Source organism: Accipiter gentilis, chromosome 4 (assembly GCF_929443795.1).
Source record: "Accipiter gentilis chromosome 4, bAccGen1.1, whole genome shotgun sequence".
In the NCBI taxonomy this organism is placed as follows: Eukaryota; Metazoa; Chordata; class Aves; order Accipitriformes; family Accipitridae; genus Astur; species Astur gentilis.
The window spans coordinates 6,882,347-6,904,516 of record NC_064883.1 but is presented as its reverse complement, the minus strand read 5'-3'; the positions used below and the strand labels follow the sequence as shown (position 1 = coordinate 6,904,516).

Here is a 22,170-nt window from a genome sequence, read left to right as displayed (position 1 = left end):
TCAGCACAGGCTGAATTTTCTTGGTAGAGCATACTTAAAGGTAATATATTCAAACATATCTCTTGTAGAAAACTTTGGATCCACTAATTGTCCAAAGATATTGAAGTCACTCCATGTAAGCTTTAGCAGTCAACTCAGAGATTAAATGTCCCTCTTGCCTGGTTTACAGCCATAATCTGTAAAATTGTTGCCCTTCATGCTGTAGGAAATGGTTAAAACTCACCTCCTCTCAGGGCATTTGGAAAACAAATTCAGCACTAAAGAAAACCATTAGTTTTGATGCTGTGGAGTTCTCTGGACTCTCCAAAGCTTTACAGTATTGATGCTTGTGTTGCATTTCAAATTGTTCTTTGATAAATTCGTGTCATCAGTAGGTAGAAGCTAGTACACAGATTATTGTAGTTTTTGATGTTTAACTACTCTTTGTTGCATCAATTTGATTACCCTTCTAGTTGATTGAAGTCTTAATGATATGAAAACATTTATTTAAAAAAAAAAATAAAAATTAATCTTCTACTTTTTAAACAGCAGTCCCCAAAAGACTGTGGAACATGTAATTCCTAAAAATAATAAAATTTCTCAGGAGAAATGGTCATTTCTAAATTTGTGTTAAAGATTTCGTTGTGCTTTAGAAGTTTCTTGCCTCAGGAGTTCTGTTTGGTTTGGGTTTTTTTGTTTGTTTCCTTTACAGCTTTCTCAGTAAGTACTTTAACACAGCAGTTAAGCTGTAAATAAGGTTGCCCAGATGAAGAAACTGTTTACACACAAGTGTAGCTCAGAAAGCTGTCAAGAAATAAAATATGGATCACACTCACCTACCTCTCTCTGGATTTTTATCTAATGAGTTGGATGCAGAAAGAAGCACTTACCATTTCCTATTCAATTTTATATATATATAAATGTTATCTGGAGCTGTTGTCCTAAATTGCTTTGATAAGAAGGCAGAAAGGGGTGCTGTGCAGAAAAACCTCTAATCTCTTCAATCTTGAACAGTAAATTCCATACGCACATTGATAAGCCCTTGGTGTGCTCGATGGCTTAGGGGAATTTAAAGCAAGCATTTATCTCCTTTTCTGTTAAAGCTTTAGTTGTTTCACAAATGCTAATGTGCAATAAGTAACAAAATCCATTTTCTAACTTTGATAACTACACACTGGAGGTTTCTGAGAAAAATGAGAATGGGAAGTTTCAAAATACTAGTGATGTAAATATCTTTATCTTTCTTTTTTACCTGTATCAAGCAAATTCGCATGAAGTACTTATGTGTGTGGCTGGTGCTGCCATACTGATCTGTAAATGTGAATAGTAACCAATGAACTCCACTAAGCACCTGTGAAGCTGAACTGACCCCCTTGCTCATTATGAAGCATATGAAATCATGCTAATTTCACATCTTAATTGTATTACTGAAAATTTCAGAACATTTTTGTAGCTTTAATAATGCAGGGCCAGCTGAGACTATTTGGTGATCTGATCTAAAATTTTTATATCTCTGATTCTACATGTTCTGTTCAGCCTGAGGATGTTGTTGAATGAAAACAGTAGTTCTTAAAGCATGAACCAATTATAAACTTTGCAAGACCTCAGTCCACGGAACCAGATAGCCTTGGATATGTGTCTAGACCACTTTGTGTTAAGGCTTTGCACTAAATCGTGAAAAATTTGAAGGAACAACACTGTGTCAAAACAACGAGAACTCCCTCAAAGATTTCATTAATTTAGGGGACTCTATGGGTTGACTCTAATGAGTAAAACAGAGGGAACAGAGGAGATCAAACTGTCAGAAACACCATAGATCCACTACTAGCAGTGGGTAGGTTAACTAGTAAACGTCAGATGACCATAGCAGACTGTCTAGCTTTGATCTGCAGAAGACAGCATAAAACATTTCTGCCAGTGAAACCCGGGAAGTAATTCTTTCCCAGACCCAGATCTGGCATTAGAACTGAGCATTTGATCTAAACACATCCTAAAGACATCCTTTCTGATACCTGAAAGGAATGGTCCAACATGATCCTCTCTCTGTGCTGAGTCTCTCTCTGCCTCTTCTCTTTGCCCTCACTAGTGTATCAGTGGGGGGAAAAAATTGCTTCCCAGCTTCTTGCATATAATGGCTAACAGGCTTGAAGACAAGATCCTACTTTGCCCAGTCTTAGTGTAGCCTACCTAAAGAACATGTAGGGAGAAATGCAGATCAATCTTTTTTCCCCCTAAAGCTATGAAATGAAGGAAAAACCAGAGTAACTTAATGCTGCAAAGCATGATCATGACAGGCAAACCTACCTTTCTTTTCCCTAGCACATCTACATATATATATATATACACACATATATATATATATTCACCTCGTGTACATAAGTTACCTGAGTCCACATATGTGTTTTGTGCTCGAACATAACTTAGGTATCTTTAATATGACATTGTGTTATACAGTATAAGACTGTTTAATGTGAATCCAAATGATGGGAGTTCATCACATCATTTGCTAAGCCACATTTGATTTCCAAAATGAATTTACCTAAAGTCAGTGTCTGCCCAGTGTAGCCTATTTTGCCTAAGTAGCCTATCAGTGGATGAAAACAAGTAAAAGTCAGTTCTCCTGCTAGTATTCTGGAGCTGAGTAAACCAAGAAAGATGAATTTACAACATCAAGTGAGGTGAAGTCCAGGTAGTTTTTTGTAATTCTTCTCTCAGTCTTTTCATTTGTCATGAGGTGTAGGTGCTAGAGTTGTATGGCTGTAGTTTTTTCACCAAAGGCACGAACTGTTTTCTATTCACAGGTGATATTCTTGGTGTTGCCACAGCCTTGTACTAAGCCCATACTGACACTTTTAGCTATTAGAAATCTCTTTTAGTGTCATTGTTTTCCAAGCCAGAATCTCCCCTTCTACAGATATCTTTTTCCTTCTTGGGTCTTAGATGTGTTTTGCGTGTCATATGGAGATATTTGACCCATTTTATGTTTGGATTTAGATTGGCCACAGTCATCAGTCGTCTTTGACAAAAACTACCATATCACTATGAATCAATCAGCCAAGATGAATCCTCTAGAAACAATTTTGTTTATAAACAAACCCATAGTAACAACATTTTGAAACTGAGCAGAAAGACAGGTTTGGCTTTTGGTTTATGTGTCTCATATTCTGGTTAATGCAAACCTTCAAATTAAAAAGATACAGGATGAAATAACTTGAGCATATCTAAGTATTCTGCAGCAATCAACTAGTTTGATAGCTATATCAAAAAGACATAATTTTGTCAGCAAAAGAGTGTGTGTTGTTTTCGCACTGCCCAGGAATTAAAGTATAGCTAAAGTATTAGCTATACTTTAACATTTATTGCTATTGCTACACGTTTAACATCTATGCCAGAACGATCTGCTTTTCTTGTGATTAGCAAATCTATTGTTTTCTGAAGCACCACTTTTAGTGGTTCACCACTCCCCAAATTATTAAAATTGTTGTGGCAAATTCCATTTCCTTGGCATTTCTCCAATTTTCTTAGATCTTATTAGAAGTTAATACTGGTAATTCAGAAAGTGGCTCTCAGCAAGTTCCACTTAGAATATTAGGTGGAACTTTGTCTTCAAAAATCTCCTTCAAATGCCTAATGCCTCCTTTGTTATATGATAAGCTTCTGTACCATCTGCAGTATCATTTAGAGTGATAAATCTTCTACTTCATTCCAAAACCAGAGTTTTAGTTTTCTTCTTTTGAGAAGATAAGAGGCAAGTGTACTATAATATTTTATACACTTCTTCAGTCTTGTTAGCCATTTAAACTCAATTATGTTCTCTTCTCACTTTCAAACTTGTAATTTTGATGGTTACTGATCTTTCCTGCATTTCAGTTTCTTTTTCTGGGTTATTTTGTATCTTACAATTTTGTGAAGTTTTTTGTTTATTTGTTTTGGATTTTTTTTAACTAGGAAGGCTTATTGTTTTTCCTTAAACTCCTGAATGTTAATTCATGCTTAAAATTAATATATGTTAATAAAGCACTTGGGGTCTTCAAAAAAGTTTTTTTTACACTTCCAAGTGCATATCTTAGATGATGTCATATTTTCACAGTGTCAATGTATGATAAGGTCATGTTTTCCAGATCCAAACTGTAAGTGATTTTTAGTTCAAAGATAACTTTTCTCTCCTCATTAAAATAGACTGCAACACTAATTTACTCCAAATTGCCACAGAACATCTAAGCCCATGTTAGGTAGTTATTATTTTTTAGAAACTGTTAGGATTTTTTATTGCTGAGCTTATAAGAACAACCAGTATATGTCTGAAACCGAAGGCACCTATGATGCTGTGTTTATCATCCTACATAATATGAATAGATGATATTTTTGGGTAACTGCCTCTCTTTTTGTGGGCATAAGTTGTCCTTGCAAAAAAGCATACATTTATCATTTGTTCCTGTTTCTCTGCCAAAGTAGAACAGCCATAAAAGTGAAAGACAGGATGAAATATAGCCAAAAAAATAATTTCTTCTATCCACATTGAAGAACCTGAAAATAGTACACGAAATACCAAAAATGTTTTAGCACTAGAGCAATTAACATTTATTTGTCATAAAATTGTAAAAATATGCAACAGAATTATCCTTTCTTTAAGGGTGAGGAATATGTATACGAAAAATATGCATATGGCAATGAAATAGATTAAATGTACATTTGTCTTACATGAATGAATATCTAATTAATATTTTATAGAAGCTGATCTATCATGGAAGTGCTTCTCTGATTATGTTACAAAAACTTTAAAAAAACTCTAGGGAGGTGAAACTTTGAAACCTGGTTGGGGTTTTTTTCAGTTTAAAGAAAAAAAATATAAGTGTATATAATGAAAGATGACTGATTTATAGCAGCTATCGATTTCCTCAGATCCTTTTGTGGTTCAGACCATCATCTAACATAATCTACAAAATGGGTATCTGAATGCAAATCTGAGTAGAATTAAACAAGATGATAAAATTGACACTTTTGTAAGTGTATTATACCAATCTTTGGCAGTGCTTTAGGCAAACATTCTCACACCTTGTGCCCTAGAAATGTAGAGATCTTTAGCTCCAATTCTTCATAGCTTCCATCATCACAATGTGTAAGCAGCGCATCACAGCAAACATGGAAGAAAGCATCTCTACAAGTACACTAAAGGAAAGAAAGTTTGATAATGCTGTTCTTAAAATGGAAATGCTGTCATGGATACTGAGCGACTGCAACAGACCTCCCGCTGAAACCTGGATAAAAGTCAATAATTGGTCTGAGTGTCAGCTACTCCATTTTATTTAAAATGAAGTGTAAGCAACTGGGTGAAGTTAGTAGGTGGATGGATTTAATTTTCAAACTCCTTTGCAAGAACAATAGTGTGAACTCTGTTGTAGGATTTCAACAGCAATTTCTGCATGGATTGTGTGGCTGCTCTATTTGAGTACTTATGTTCATAAGGCATGAAAAAAAGTTGGTATGAAATACTGGTCTGCCTGGTCCACACATAGATGTTAGCCCTAAGCATTTGAGTCCTGTAGGTATCACTCTCCAATGCTATCCTGGTATAGTGAAAGTCAAACAATTTCCATTTGTAATGTACTTTTAGTACCAAAAGATTCTAAAATAAAAATCTGGATATGAAAAATTCTTTTAATACAGACTAGTGGCAATCCATGCCTTCTCAATGAGGCAGCATTTTCCATTGAGCTTTTATAATACGTCAGATTGGTTTATATCAAGATGATTTACTCAGTTAAGATGAACCTAGTCAGATACTTTTTCTCTTGCTCTGCTTTACAGTGCTCTCCTTTATTGTAAGTCTATGTGTTGGCTGTCCTCATTATACTAACAACATTGCTGAAAACTGTAATTTCCAAAGCTGTCTTAATTCAGAAGTAACAACACATAAAAAACCCCACTACAATAAAAAAAAAAAAAAGATAAAACAAAGGAAAAGGTGAAAAACAATGCCCTTGATAAATTGGAAAATTCAGGAAAGGGGAAAAATGCCTAACTAGAACCTAATAAAATCTGACTCATTTAAAGAGAGCTGCATAAATGTTTATTTATTCCATTTTCAGTGTACATGTTCCATATAAGCACAAGGGTTTGGTTTTCAAATTTTTGATTTTCAAATAAATCATGGGGGAAAAACCACTAAATGCCCATTTTTGCATTTTGCTGTCAAGGTTGTACAAAATCTTGCAAATTGGACAAAGCTCACCTACTACTCTTTTTATGGCTGTAGTGGTAGCAATGTTTTATGTGTCATATTCTGGAAAACCTATCTTTGGATTTTACTTTCTGAGGGGAGTCTGTTCATACATGCTGGTCTTTGCAGACATTTCTCATACACTGAATGAAAAATGCAGAATAAAAGGTATAGCATAAATTAGGCATTCATTCTCATGTGTGCATAGCAGGAAGAAAAGTTCTCAGGCCCCAGAAACTGCCTACAAAACCAAGAGTAGATGAATCTACTACTCCCACTAGTAATCCTACTACTACCTTCTTTTTAGTTCTAACTTGATTTGCATTATAACCAAGTTACAGTACTGGTACTTTTAGTGTTCATTATGTTTTAATTATGAAGGGACAAAAGTTGGGGTACACTTAATTTTTAGGCCTTCATAGCTTTCTTTTTTTTTCCAGGAACATGCTGAATTGGAGCAGGTTTGCATAGCACACAAGAAACTAGCTGTGAGAAAAGGAAATACCTGCACCCAAAGCGAAAATAAATCCCTTTAACAGTTTGAAACTATGAAATACTTATATTCTATGTTTGCTTCCATTTGCAAGGCAGACATCATCGTCTTATAACTTCACACTGCTGGTGGGCAAGAGGCTGAATTTCACCTGTAGCTGCTTTCCTTTGGCATTTCTACCTCCCCTTCCCTAGAGGCTGTAAGAAATACCTGTTTGGGCAGCAAACACTTCCCAAACATCTGCATGCTCCATGCTGTGTATGGTGCGGAGCCAGCCCCCAGCAGCTGCTGCTGCCACCTCCCTACAAAAGGGGTGCGTAGAAGAGGCAGCTGAAGGTGTTTCTTCTTGTGCATCATCCAGCAGACAGAAAGGAAACAGTGCTATCATTGCTGCCATAGACAGAGGCAGAGGGCACAAGGAATGCAGTTCCCTCCTTGTAACGCTTAAGAATAGGCTACCTAGATTACAAATAACGCAGCTGACAAGTCTGTTACACACTGGACTAGTATCTAGAAAGCTGCCTCTCATAACTTGGATATTAAAGTCCGCTGACTTTCAGACTGCCAAGACCATCACCCTGCAGTTGTTATTTTTTAATGAGAAAAAAGTCAGTCATACTCTGAATGTCTTCCTAACACTTGGGATCACTTCTTTTCTCTTCTGTGAGATAGTCTTCAACATGAGGCACTACAATTTGCAAGGCAGCAACCTAATTATCTTACTGTAAAACGCCATCCTTGATGGTTGGCTGCACTCTTTTCTGACATTGTAAAAGTTATACAAGTAGTTATCACTAATGTTAGAAACTGGGTGCATAGCTCGAGGACAGATTATAGTCTTTGTCTTGTAGGACATGAAAATAATCGAGACTCTGTTGTCAAGACCTGAGCTTTTCTTTGAGTGTTAATGTGTTTTGGCAAGACATGTCAAAAGTATATCTCATATTGAAAGACACTCATCCTGGAATGTTAGATAGGAACATACAAAATGCACAAGCCACCAGGCAATTCATATCACTTTTGTGATCTCCACCATAGCCCAAAAGCCTTTTTTTTTCAAGTCAGCTCAGCACTTTTCTGTTGATAAACAAATGGTTATCCTTGAGGATGACATTTGTTCTCTGTGCTGGTGAGTTATCACTAAAATAAAGTTTCAATTACACCTTTTAAATAAAGTAATTAATAACTTTTTATCTCAAAAGAAATATGAGTAGGTTTTATGCACAGCAATCATACCCTCATTTTTTAAGAAAAATGCTATCATTTGGTACTGTTTAAAGAGCAATGTGGGTAGAGGTTTTTTTTTAATCTGAGCTCCCTTTGAAATCAGTGGGGTTTAAATGTTTTAAACGTTCTTTTTACTCCTTACAAAGAACAACTTCATGCATCAATTGATTTAACTCTATGTATGTGAATCTCTTACCAATATATTTTATTTGTTTCTCTATTAGATTCTTCATCTGTTTTTTGCCACACATAAGAAAAACAATCAGTCTTATGGTGGATTCCTGGTGCTGTCTCCAGGAATCAAGAAATCTCTGTCTCTCACTCTGTTCATTCTTTGTCAAGCAGATATTATTTTAAATTTCCGAACAACATACGTCAGCAAGTCTGGCCAAGTTATATTTGAAGCAAGATCTATTTGCATCCACTACGTGACTACCTGGTTTATCATTGATTTAATTGCTGCACTTCCTTTTGATCTTCTTTATGCTTTCAACGTCACTGTGGTAAGTACTAACCTGTCTTTTTTAACTGTTCTTTTTTTAAGAGGGGGTTTGTTGGCATTTTGTTTTGGTTTCATTTTTTTCCCAGATCTGGAGACTAAAACTGAATGAACTAAAATACCTTGTGTCTTTTTCAGCTTTGTAATGTATTTTCACATTGGATGCTGAAGGAAGGAATACAATCTAATTGTACATGTTGATTAAAAGTATTACAAGATTGAGTGTCATGAAAGACACATATGTACCATTTTTTTGATTCAATTATCCTTTGTAAACAGTTGCGTCTATGTTAGCTTCATTTATACTTACTGTACTCAAATACAATTCCCTATGGCTTTTGCTCTCTTATGCTGCATAAATTCAATCCTTAATTTTTCAGGACTCATAAATTGTTGCTGTGGTAAAGTAAATCATTGATATGGTCAGTATGGTCAGCATTCTTTACTCAGCCAGGATTCTTCTTTCTCTTTACCTCTGGGCATTCTAGTGCAAAAATTACAGCATGATCACATATTTTTGTGTGTTCTAACATCTATTACTTGCAATTGTCATTAATTTGACTTTGGTTTCAACTCATCTTTTTTTAGAAATATAATGACAAAATGCTTAAGCTGCTTTGAAAAATGTGGGTCTAATGTCAGGTGATGTCACAGTCATGGGTGATGGGTTACCTTTGTATTGGTTTACTTATACTAAGACAAAGGTTTTTCTTCTGATAGCCCTATTAGATTTAATAGAGTAAGAATCTACTAAGCAAAAATACAGCAAACAAACAAACGCCCCAAACCCTAAACACACCCTCCCCCTGTGAATCAGAAAGTTTAATTTTGGAAAAAAATGTTGGCAGAGGTTTCTCAATTTTGTGGAATTCTCACGTAAGAGACTTAGGGTTTTAAGCTGTCCACTTTCTAATTCTCAGAATTTTGATCTTTTGTAAACAGATGCATTCAATCTCATTTTCATTAAATGTGAGTTACAGACAAGTACGTAGATGATAGGATAGACACATATCAGAAAAAAAACCATAGAAAACGACTAGTCAGGAAGCCTCCCATGTAAGATATCATGTTTGATTTTATCATTTAGTTCCATTTCCTTTGATGATCTTCCTTTTCACTCTATTTGTCACATTAAGAACCAACAGTCTGATGTTAGTGCAGTAGCTTTCAAAACCAGATGGTTAATAGTTCCACATTCTTCAATCACTGGGGTTTTTTTGTAACTGATGGGTAATCTATTTAAATAGACTACTATCTCAGTTTATCCCTTACATTAAAACCAAACAGACAGCATGACTGTGTTGGTTTAATTTCCATTAAGAATTTTTCATTGAATGAACCAGGTCTGGTCATTTCTTTCAAGGAGAAAATTAAAATACCAAAGTTGATATTTTTTTCTTTTTTTTTTTTTTTTTTTTCCATTGGGAAGACTGATATGTTTTCCATACTGAATTCTGAAAAAGAAAGTATTATACAACAATTATTTTTACAGTTAAAATGTCACAATATTAAAAATGTTACTGTAATATGATTAATACACATCTCCTATCTGTTGTACTTTTGAACTTTTTTCTTTAATAACATCACTAACATGGTGACTAAGAATATCCAGGGACACTGAAATGTCCCTCTATTAGTAGAGGATCCTGAATGAGATAATTAATGATAGATTAATTTCTAACACTAAGCCCCAAGTAATAAACAATGTATAGCCATGTTGATCTCAAAATTAATATTGACTGGCAGGCATAGCTCCCTGAATGCTCCAGGAGTTGAATAACTTGTTAAAAGTTTTTGCAATGTCCAATCTGCTTCCTTCATTTGCTTTGGCCCAACTTTGGTAACTAACTGCTATATGGTAAAGATCACTACATAGCAGAGAGTCAACGGCCAACTCTCTCTTCCTTCTGGTTAACTGAGAATAAATCCAGAATTTGGGTGTCTGCACCCTGCATCCACCCCAGAAAACTCGGTCATTTTATTCTCCGTATGATTCCTTGATGGGAACCCAGTGCTTTACTGTATCACACTTCCTATCGTGGCAAGACTTGGCAACTGTTAACATAATCCTCAAGATAACAGTGACTATCAACTGTTTCAAGAGTGGGGGGAGGTGATAATCACATTCCACTGTTTTCAGACTTTATGATTTAATAAGCCATTTCCTCATGTCTGTTCTCAGATTTTCACTCCATCGACTCTCAGATGTTGCCTCAACAGAACGGTGAGAAGGGGCATCAGGGAGCATCTCACTTCTTTGCTGTTCAGGCCCCGGCACAAAGGCCAAACCTTTAGGGATGCTCTAAATTCTGCAAGCTATAGGTATAGTGCCATACATACCTATGTATGTATGGCACATAAATGTCATCCTCCAGTTGGAGATTTGTGGAGATAGAGTGTGTGAAAAAGCTGCGGAGTCTCTCACCTTCCTTGGAGATATTTCAAAAGAAAAAAAAGTGAATCTGTATGAGTTGGCTTTACTGCCTTTAGACCTTGCAGGGATTCTGCCCTACCGCTGAATGGGTGACTCTTTGGAGGTCTGAGACCTCAGGCATGTTCCTGCCTAACCTGCCATCTGCTTCCATCCTTGTATTCATCTAACATAAAGGATCCCTTAATCTGTTGAAATGTGGTATGAAATGCTGCCAATGTAAAAAACAGGCCATTAAGTGCTAGTTATAATGATTGAATATTCTTGTCTGAGTAACTATTGGTGGTTATACAGCAAGAGTATTATTTTTTAAGGAAAACCAACTAACCAAGCAGGCAAAAAGGATTAAAGATCCCTGTCACTAGTCATTTCTTAAAATGTATCATGTTTCCTTATTAATTCATTTTTGCCATAGGAGATGATTTTTCCAAGCAGAGAATTTCATCACTAGTTTGTAGCAACTTTATTTCTCGGTACTTCTCATCACTATGCTATGGTTGAGTTTGTGTTAGTTTTACATAAAATTCTGTCTCTGTCATTTTGACAGAAAAAGGTTAACCCAGCTAGTCTAAAATGATTAACCAAATGGAAAATTTAGAAGGTTTTATATCTGTGGGCAAAGCAAAATCTACACAGGCACAAGTATGAGTGCTGACTCCTCATTTTGTCTTTCTAAATTTGTGACATAGAAAACAAAGCTGCCTGATGGCATTTCAGGTCTTCCAATGACAGATTGGACACAATACAAGAAGAGTGTTTGGCATGACTAATGAGAAAATTCAGTGCAACTACATATGATTAATTACATCTGTGTTCAAATTTATGCAGAAATTATTTTGAAATGAGGAAGTCTTTAGGCCTTAAAATGAAACATGTCTCCACATTAAAAAGAATATTATGATATCTGATTGACTGTTTTTATATCTATCAGTGTTCTGAAACTTAATAAAAATGGTCAGAATTTAGTCACAAGTGATAACTGGCAGGGCACACTTATTACTGTAACTGCCCTTTTGAAATTTCTTATTTGTATAGTGGCATGGCATTCAATTAGAATAATTACATTTTAATAGTTATATGATTGTATTAAAACAAACATGATAATTCCTACAGCCTTCTGCCCCAGACTTGCAGATATTCTTGTGCTTAAGGCCACAGGCATAACTAATTTCACTGACTTATTGTAGGTGACATAAGATGGATAAAAGAAATGCAAGAGAAGACCTTGTAATTGTTTGTGGTGCTCTAATGTCAAGTCTTATTCCTGACAGCAGTGAACTTCAAAGTATTTTAAATAAGTGTCATGTTTTTGTTGATTTTCTTTTTTCCCCTGCTATGTACATGAGAAAAAAAGTAAAAGTTCTCGAGGAAAAAAAAAAGAAATAATGGGCAGCAAATATTGCATGAAGAAGCTCGTGGCAGAATTACTTATGCACTATGAAAACTGTAGTAACAAAAAACCCCAATGTTTGTAGATTTTTTTATTTTCTTTTTTACAGGTTTCTCACCTACTCAATTACTGAGACTGGAATAAAATCAATGAATTGTTAAGTCTTCATGAATAAATCTAAAATACCCCATGTTACAGCATTTATCAGTCAACCTGGACCTAGCTGTTAGTGAATGCACGCCTATAAAATTAAGATTTCAGATTATTAGTTTTGGTAACAGAAACAGAGAGGCTTAACGTCAGGTTATTCTGGATTAGCAAAAGCAAAAGGATGTTGATCGAGGTGTGCTTTTTAGACTTTCTTTTCAGAGAGCTCATTACTGTGCTCTGGGAAGACATATCAAGTTTGGTGTTATTTTTCCACCTGATGCATGTATCCTATACCAGCCAGGTACCTAGCAGGCATTAATCCTAATGTCTCATTAATGAAGGGGAAAAAAAAGTTTATCATTAATGAAAATTATGCCTATTTAATCAACAAAAAATTATATTAAAAATATTGAGGATCCTAATCTGCATATTGCTTGCTAACTCTACCCAACAGCTGAAACATGAGCTAAATATATTCCATGCAAAACTGGGAGCTGTACACACTCTGGTATGGATGTTGGTTGGAGGATGCTCTGGAGGGGCTGGGGTCATGCAGAGACTGCTCACTTTGTGCATTGTTGCATGTCCTCTGAGGCCAGAGGCCATATACTTCATAAACCGATGTACACTTAGGGTGCTGAGCAGATTAGGTGCTGCTTTTGCCACATAGACTTGAAAGGCATTTTAGGCAAGGAATTTAAGAAGTAGTATTAGAAGTTTTTTGGACTCCAACTTAGTACAGAGCAGTAAAATGTGCCCAGGCCCCTGAACACGGGTTTAAATCTGAAGAACAAATCTGAGTCTCCGCTCACTTCTCTGCTTCCTTGCTCTGCCAAATACCTGCTATATGTTATTGCCTCTTCCAGACTTAATTATTAAGCTGATTTCATCTCATACATAGTTGAGTTAGGCCTACTGTTTGGCTGTTAGCAGAAACTGAAAATTATCGTGTGCTTGAAGATGTTTATTTTGTTGTTTCATATTTGAATCCAATGAACATTGGTCGGTTTGACAATTATGTTTCTTTCTGGAACAGGGAAGGATCCATTTTTGCACAAACACAAGTTTTTAACTTAAATCTGGAAGAAGACTTTGCATGAAAAAAAGAAAAAACAAAAGATCTCCCAGTATTTCAAGTTTGTTTGGTTTAAATCAGAAATAGTAAATATGCATGTACACAGCAAAAGTAAACACTTTAGTTTTAACCATCTTCTTTGCTATTCTCTGCTGTCCTAAATTGAATCTAAGCATAATATGCAGCTATGTAACTGAATGAAGAGTGGGCAAAAATTCTTACAGCTTTACAAGAGAGTTTCCTCTCACTGAAACAAGAGAACTGTGTGATAGAAGTCAATTGCTGACAGGTGGTTTTCTCTCCGTGTTCTCCTAGGTTTCCCTTGTCCACCTTCTAAAGACAGTGCGGTTGCTACGGCTCTTGCGTCTCCTTCAGAAGCTGGATCGTTACTCCCAGCACAGTACAATTGTTCTCACGCTTCTCATGTCCATGTTTGCCTTGCTTGCTCACTGGATGGCCTGCATTTGGTATGTCATAGGGAAAAGGGAGATGGAACAGAATAACCCCCTTACCTGGGACATAGGTAAGTTCTTCTTTCCACCATGTACATGTACATATACATACACACATGTGTGTACTTTGGCATATATATGTATGTAAATACATAAAAACACTTGTATAAGTAACTCAGCGTTTCCTTTTTTGTTTAACCTTATACAATTATTTAGAGCTGTTTGTAGAGAAAAGGAAGAAATTGGTGCTCTGAATTTCAGGTCAATCCAAAAAAAAGAGGGTTAAAATGAAAAGAAAATGGGAAAAGTAGAAAACAACAAGATTTTTAAGAGTGATTCCATATTTGGGGAATTGAGGATCTGGTTAGGAAAGGGCTAGATTGTGTAGAGATTGTGTAGAAGAATGAATGAGAAAGTTCATCCTGTTTTTGCAAATTAGGCAAATTCTTCAACAGAGGCATTGCCTTGAGTGTGCTGATTATTCCTTACCACACATTGAAACCGATAGGCCCTGAAATGTCTTCAAGTTAGAAGTCCCTTTGGAAATATTGTCTAGCTAGTTTGCAGGATTTGCTCTTTCGCACAGCAGACGGGGTGTTTTTCAGTTGATAGGTGATTTTGGAATGCTCAGTTTTGATCCAATGTTTAGTTTCCACCCCAGCCTTCATTCTGATTTCATTGAGTGTTCCAGATTGACTCTTTAGATTTTAAGGTTATCTTTTTTAGTTTAAGGTTTATTATTATTTCTAAGGGCTGTACCCATATGCGATGGTACAATGGGGAAACAATAAACCTTGTATAGGAGCCTGGCATCACCAGGTACTTGTACACCATTGAAGGTGTGTTACCCACTAGCGCAACAGCAGATACTCCACATCTTCCCAGGTGGGTCATTCTGGCTTTAATGTAGAGTTGCTTTTTTTTGCTGTCTTTCTCAGATGCCATATCAATATCAAGAATCCTTTTTTCTCCCTTTCCTTTCTGGCTCCTTGTGTTCTATCTTTTTAATTCTAATTGTATTTACTTTTAGCCTGTATCAATTACTGAAGCAGGAGAGGAAACAAGGCCAGTCATAAAATTAACAGGAAGGGGGAAGCCCTGCAAGTTTTCTTTATGCTGTTAGATACTAAAGACATGATTAAAAAGCATATGAATCATTTAGAATACAGAAGTTATCTGTGAGAAGAAAAGAATGGGCATGTGTCTCTTTCGTAAACAAAGAGTATCTAATGGTGAGACAAAGTTTCCCAACAGAAAAAAATATTTGGTGAGGGGAATGACGCAAATACCTGTGACCAAAGACTCAATGATGTTCATTTAAACTGCAGTATGCCCTATTCTTATCTCCTTTGATTTCTTTCTTCTCTCTTAGCCCCATTATCATCTATGTAAATATCATCTACTAACAGTAAGTCTGAAGGAAAATTTATAAGTATGTTAAAAGTGCCTGACCTCAGATGAGGTGAGAATGCTGGGTCAGGAAAAGGAAAAGAAAAAAGAAAGTCCAATAAATACATCTCTCCAGTTTGTCCATAGGTTACTGAAAGCTTTGTGGAGCCTTTTTATTCTTCTAGTTGGTTGTTTATTTCTCCTTCCCTTTGTAAACCAGGTCTGTGACCTGCTTCTGAACTTCTCATAGAGTGCAAACCTCTCAAAGAAAAGAGTGCAGCTGTAGGGGAGAAGATACAAAGAAAGCCCACTGTGCCCAAATGGGTCAAATACTGCTAACAGAAAAACAAATCCAGGTAATAATAATAATAAAAAAAGGAGTCTCTCTGGCAGGAAGTAGCTGTGAAGACACATTGTCAGCTTATGTAGGCCACAAATGACATCTGATTTCAAAGCACTCATTGGAGTCCCAATAACGAGGATGGGCTGCGTCCTTGCTCCCCACGTGGGGCTGCTGGCCGCACTCCCCATGCTGCCTGTTCTTCTCTCTTTTCCCTGAGTCAAGGCCGCATTCAGGAAATTCTCCTCATATGCTCTGGGGCTCTTGGCATTTATTGCTGTGAAAACATTAACTTTCACCCCTCAGTTTTGTCCTGTCTTGGGCAACAGCGGTAATAGGCAAATGTCCCAACAACCTCATTAAAGCAAATGGCAGTTTGTCTGGAAGAGAGCCATTTCACAGAAGTCCCATTTGCAGCTCAGCGAAGAGTGTTGTATCTATCTGGGTTACCGTGCACTGATCATCTACTAACAGGCTTCCTAGGCAGGAACTGCTCCTTAACAACCTCTCACCACTGGCTCGTCTCAACGTGAGACTTAGTGACCTTTCCTGGACAACTGCAGGCAACACACCTCCCCGTTGGATGGGCCGAGGCACTTCTTAGTGGTGTGTACTCTTAGGCTTTAACCTCCTACCTGGCAAAAGGGCATTGTTGTTGATCTTACAGCCTGATTTTATTTTAATTTTTTTCCAAAAGTATGTTTTTTGCATTTTTGTCTGGAAAGCTGTTCTACCACCTTCATGGATAATCTCTAAAACATTTAGACGATATAAATGTGTAATAAAAATTATACTACAATGACTCCTGCAAAGCTCGTACAGATATTAGTTCTGTATCTGTCAGAATGGTTATTTCTAAAGTTCTCTCTAGCACCATGACAAGCACTAAGTTAAATGTTTTATGGGTTTGGGGATTTGTTTAGGGGTTTTTGTTTGTGGGGTTTTTTTTAAGGGAAACTGTTTAAGAATGTTAAAGTATTAGAAATTGGTTTTAGAAAAGAGAGCTCAGAAAACTCCAAATACCTGGCATGAAGCCATTATTTTGCAAAGACCACTTCAGCACTGATAAAATTTCTGTTTAAGCTTTTGTGTCACATATATGAGCAGAAAAAAAGAAGATTATGTAATTTCTTCAATCAGTGCAAATTCTATTGCTCTCCACATGCAAACTACTTGCTGGTGAAACACACTGAAGTTAAGTCTTGGCCCTCTGTATGCTATAATTTTTGCTACTCTGGTGATACACAGTTGGTTATATGTAGCTAGCCTTTCTTTTCACCTCTAAGAAAACTTCCAATGGCCAAACTGCTACACCTCACAGCATCCGTGTAGGCAATATATTGAGGGGAGAATGGTAGGTGTGATTTAGAGTATGAGTGATTAAGCAAAGTAAAATGAGTTCTGGACATAATAATAAATGACAAACAAATAATGCACACAGAAGAAATCTTGCCTGGGCTATAATAAAGGTGATATGAAGGCCTCAACTGGAAATTTTTGTGCAGTTTTGGAGAGCATGTAAAGGGATTTCTTACTGCAGGCAAAGCAGTAGAATACGATCCTTAGTCTTGTATTTACAGGTTGTAATTTTTAAACTTTTAGTTTTATTACATTAATACCAAAACTGGAGACTCAAGTTTCCATCAGTCAATCTTATACAAAGTTCTTTCCAGGCATTAGGAGGCTTTCTAATTGACAGCATTAAAAAAATACAATGTAAAAATAGAATTCCTATGCTTTTTTCATTAAAAGGAATGTGTTTCCACCTTGGAAAGTATGCTTTTTATTCTTCACTGGAGCATCCCAGGTGGTGTCTGCCTGAAAAACTGGTACCCTGGTTATGGATGCTGCAATGCATACAACAGCTGAAATACAGTGATGGGTTTGTTCTAAGAAAGGAAAACCATGCCTAGAATAAAAAGAAGATTTTTTTTTTTTTTTTGCTTTTTATGTTTGCTTCTATTTTGAGGGGGAGAGGCAGAGGGAGAAAAAAGCTTTTAGCAACCTCCTTTACTCCATTTAGTGCTTCCCCAGAAAGCCTGCGGCACAGATATCAAGACCAAGGTTCTGCGAACACTTAAAGCAAACATTTTAAAGCTGCAGTACTGTTAACATAATACTTTGGACCTTGCTGTGCTATCAGATATGCACCATAGCCCAGATCTCACAACATTGACTTTAGTGGGAGTAGCATTTGCTTCTGTGTATCTATTTCTCTGGCTAATTTAAACAAATGAGGTGCTTAATTTGCATTTGGACTGGGGCAATGGGAGTGATAAAGTTCTCCCCTTGAAAATACGCAGAACTGAAAAGTGTATTTGTTTTTGTTCTTACTGAGCCTAATTGTAAGCCTTTATTTCATTTTTTTATCCTTATTCAGGCAACATTCTCATTGCAAATAATTTAAAAACATTGTTACATTCACAAATCTAGCCACATGGTTGCACAGAGAAAGATGTACTATCTGGGAACATTATTCATGAACTGTCATGATGTGGTGGCATTGGGACATATACCAGTGTAGTACAATGTTAAAATCTGGATCTCTTGCTTAGCTCTAGTATTGCTATTTTAACTGACTACATGAGGTATTTGGAAAATACGCAGTATGGGCACTGTTTTCAGGTGATAGAAACCTTTGCCTCAGGAATTCCTCCCATCTCAGGAAACAGTTGTTCCATGTGCAGCAGCTTGACTCCAACATCTGATAAAAACATGATTCCTGGACTGGTCTTTCCCACCCACCTGACACAGTGGTACACTCCTTTTCCTGCTTTTTCCCTTCTACCTTTTTCAGATCCCTCGCTGTTACGTTCCAACTTGTTCCCATCATTTGTTCTCATTGGTGAAACGGATGTTTCCCTGAGACATGGCATGATTTTCAGCAACCTGTGAAAATAAGATTAACTTTCCTTAAGCTGAGTAGAGGCTAGACTGTGTTGAGGTTCCTGGCTGATCCTACTACTCTAATTCCATTGACTTCAATACATTGGCTCTCATTTCTGTAGGTTTAACTGGTATCAGATTTAGGCATAACTTCTTTATTTGCTTTCTGCTGTTTTGAATTAGTATATATCGAACTATTCCCCTTCAAGTTCTTATCAAATATGGGAAATGACTTTTTGATCTGTCTCTATGGGAAACATAATATTGAAAATGTTTCCTGTTGCTAAAGGCATTCATTCTGTGAGAACCATATGAGCTGTTGAAGCTCAGCTATCTTGAGTATAGTGAGGAGATTAGGAGAAGGCCAAGAGTCAGGATGCTGGTTCCCTTAGATAGTCAAAGCTGTCAGGTATAATTTGTGTAGTTGTCTTGAAAAAAAATTCCTTCCTGTCCACCAGAAATTCAGCTGCAGCTTTCTATTAGTCCCGCCGCAGTACCATTTACAACATTCTGACTATGGAGGAGTTGTTATCAAAGCAAAATTAAAAAGAAAAAAATAAAAAATAACCTGTGGTTTTATAGAAAATAAAGTATATGTGTTTACTTTGGGAGAAGCTTTAAAATCAGGTCTGCAAACGTTATTCTTCAGTTATTTAAATCTTTATTTCAATAAAATACCTATTCTCTCATCTCCGAATTTTACTCATTTTCTATTATTTTGTAATTTACAGCACTTCTGAAAACAAGAACTCCATCATGACTGAACCACTGTACTTTCACATACTCCACAATAGAAAACTTCCCACACGCACACTTCATTTATCACACACTTGCAGTCACAGATTTTAAAGGGACTTGGATGCCACACTCCCAGTGAAGGATTTGTACCTTGAATTAGCTCTCAGGGCAATGGATGGCAGATTTAGGTGCAGAATGAGGTGCATACACCTGAGTGGAACCTGTAGGAAATGCTGAAACCAGGGGTTTGCCTTCAGGCCCTTTCACTCGAGGTTTATATGCCTCACGTTGCGCTGCAGGGAAGTTATAAGCCCTTTTCACAAGTAGTGAAGGACCTGTATGTTTCATGTAATGGAATTTAACATAGAAAACCCTCAAATAGTGTTGATCCAAAATGGTAAATCTAGTAGTGTTGAGCTTTCTGAAAGTTTGCACACTGTTGCACCTGAGGTGGTAAGGTTTGCACCTTTCTGCAGTAGTTCATGAGCTCCTCTGAGTCCGCACAAGCAGCTTGCGGTTGTCTCCATCTACAGCACAGATGTGAAATAGGTTGTTCTGGTGAAAAAAAAAAATCCAAGAGGCCACTGATTTCTTTTGGCCACAGAAGGAGGGAGAGGCATTATTACCAAATTTCACTTTTCTTCAGCATAGGGTTCAGGCACTGGAACTTGTGTCTGAAGTCTGGAAGATACAGCTACAAGGCAAATCTCTTTAAGAGAGAATATCTGGATGTATGGGTTACTTCAGTCAGCATTCTTCCTGGGTAGCTCTCTTCCTTGAGTCCTGTTTTTTCTTTTCCTTCCCAAAGTGATGCAATTTCAACAGAGGAATGACCAATGCCTGAGTCTCTACCCAGAGTCTCCAGTGTCCAGGTGAAGCTAGAGATGAAGGTTTGAACCCTCCAAGGCTGAGAACAGAGATCTGAAGTCTTTCATGTTTCTTTTTACCAGTGAGGTATTAGGTGAAATGACAATCCATACTCAATTAAATTTGCTAGAGCTATACAGTGATGGATGAGAGAGGAAGAGCAAGAGTCCACAACTACCTTCTCCAGTGAGTCCTTCAGGGGATTTAGATGCAGGGGCAAGGTGGCTGAAGGATCCCCACTGGGTGCAGATAGGAGAGATGCTATGCGTATCTTAATCATGCAAAGATGGTGGCGTTTCTTGCCTGATGCAGAAGTTGGTTGATAGGGACTAGCCAAAACGTAGGTGTCTAATGTCTTAGATGCAAACTTTAGCTTAGACTCTTGAGCTTGCGTTCCTATACAAGTCCTTTGTGGCTTCCCAGTAGCTTCAGTCTTGCCAGAATTTCATAAGTCAACATCAAGCTGGAATATCCATTAAGTCATTGCCCTGTAACTCTCTTGAGTTTCAACAGCTTGGGAAGTTTTCCATGCTGGGAAGCTTTTTCCAAGCTTATGCTAAGAAGCCTGAGACAGTCTTTGTTAGTTTTATTAAGGTCCTGAGCAATTTTGCCAGGGATTCTGAAGTTGCAGACTTAAGCATATCCTGGACAATAGATACTTGTGACATTGGTACATTTATTCAGGTTAAAACTAAGGCTATGCTCTTTTCAGAAGAAAGGCTATTTTTAGGTATGTGTATCTGCTGGTTTTCCTCACTTAACGTATGCTAGTGAGCTAATTCAAGATTCTGTTGCTCTTGGACCCAGCATAACCATGGAGTAAGTAACAGTAGAAATCATACTGGAAAAATCAGTGTCTTGCCTCCCATTCTTGGTCAATATAATATATAATTTGTTAAAGCAATAATTAGTTAACTCTTGACTCAGTATTTTCATATTACATTAATCTTCATAATGTATTGTAGAAGCAGGTAAACATTCACGTATCGTGAAATTTTTTTGCAAGGCAGTTTAATGACTTAATTGGCTAGGTGTTGCAAAAGAGTTGGTATCAAAGTTGAGATAGCAACATGTTTTTTATTTTTCTTTTTTATATATTAATTGTCTTAACTATTAATGATCCCAGATCATTCCAGCTCTGTCTCTGTACAAAATTTCCTTCTGTTAGAGAATTAATACATTTGTTTTTGAATGTGACATAAGCAGTTTTTACCAAATCCAAGCATTCAAAAAAACAGAGCAAAAAGAAGTATAAAAAATAATGAGATTTTTAAAATGTATAATTCTCAATTTGCTTTTGAACCCTCCGAGGTTCCTATTTTCAACATATTCTTAGCAACACTGGCAACCAGGAACTTAATTTTTAAAAAGTTATGAAAGCTGAGATTTTGTGTGATCACAGATCTCCGGGTACTGGGGCTGTCAGGTAGATCAACTCACAAAAGACATGGGGTAAAATTACAGTGCTAAGGAATGATCAGATTTTGGACCCGGATTGCGTAAGTGGTCAGTGTGTGCAGGTATGTGTACCTCCTGGATTCCAGACCTACCTTCTGGAGTTTGAGTCTGGACCTATGACAGAACAGCTTCTAGTAATTTCAACAAGCGTTCAGCTTAATAAGAGCTAATAGGAATGAATGACAACTGGAGTCTTGGGGAAGACTGCAGCTGGCACCTGCTCTGGCGGTGCCAGGCAGGCGGCAAGGTTCAGCCCAGGTCCCCAGCAGTCCCTTGGTCTGTTTTGATCACGTCTGTTGAGGGTGGGAACAGCAGTTCAGTTTGTTTTGTTGCATTGATAGAACTAAGTGGATCCTCTTCACTGCCAGAAAGAGTACTTGTAAATTTCCAAGGCTCCTGGCCAAGAAAACTGTATTCTACTATAAAATGTTGGTCTAGTTCATTGCTCCAAACACACACATCCATCAGGTTAGAATTGGCATGTGTAGATTTATGAATCCTTGCTGGGGTGGAAAGAACTTCATGCTGACTAAATTGCACAAGGCATCATTCACTAGCTGTGATCAGTTGTTCATT

General features: G+C 37.0%; 1 protein-coding gene across 7 annotated transcripts in view; it reads left to right on the top strand.

The window, feature by feature from the left end:
- KCNH8 (potassium voltage-gated channel subfamily H member 8) overlaps positions 1-22,170 on the top strand; it is a 203,674-nt gene that overhangs the window by 115,815 nt on the left and 65,689 nt on the right. For 6 of the 7 annotated variants that reach the window (XM_049798883.1, XM_049798889.1, XM_049798885.1 and 3 more), the window contains 3 exons: positions 8,265-8,422; positions 10,601-10,642; positions 13,780-13,987. In XM_049798883.1, coding sequence (XP_049654840.1) covers positions 8,265-8,422; positions 10,601-10,642; positions 13,780-13,987 — 408 coding nt within the window. The remainder of the gene's footprint in view (positions 1-8,264; positions 8,423-10,600; positions 10,643-13,779; positions 13,988-22,170) is intronic. The other variant, XM_049798884.1, reaches the window with a different exon arrangement.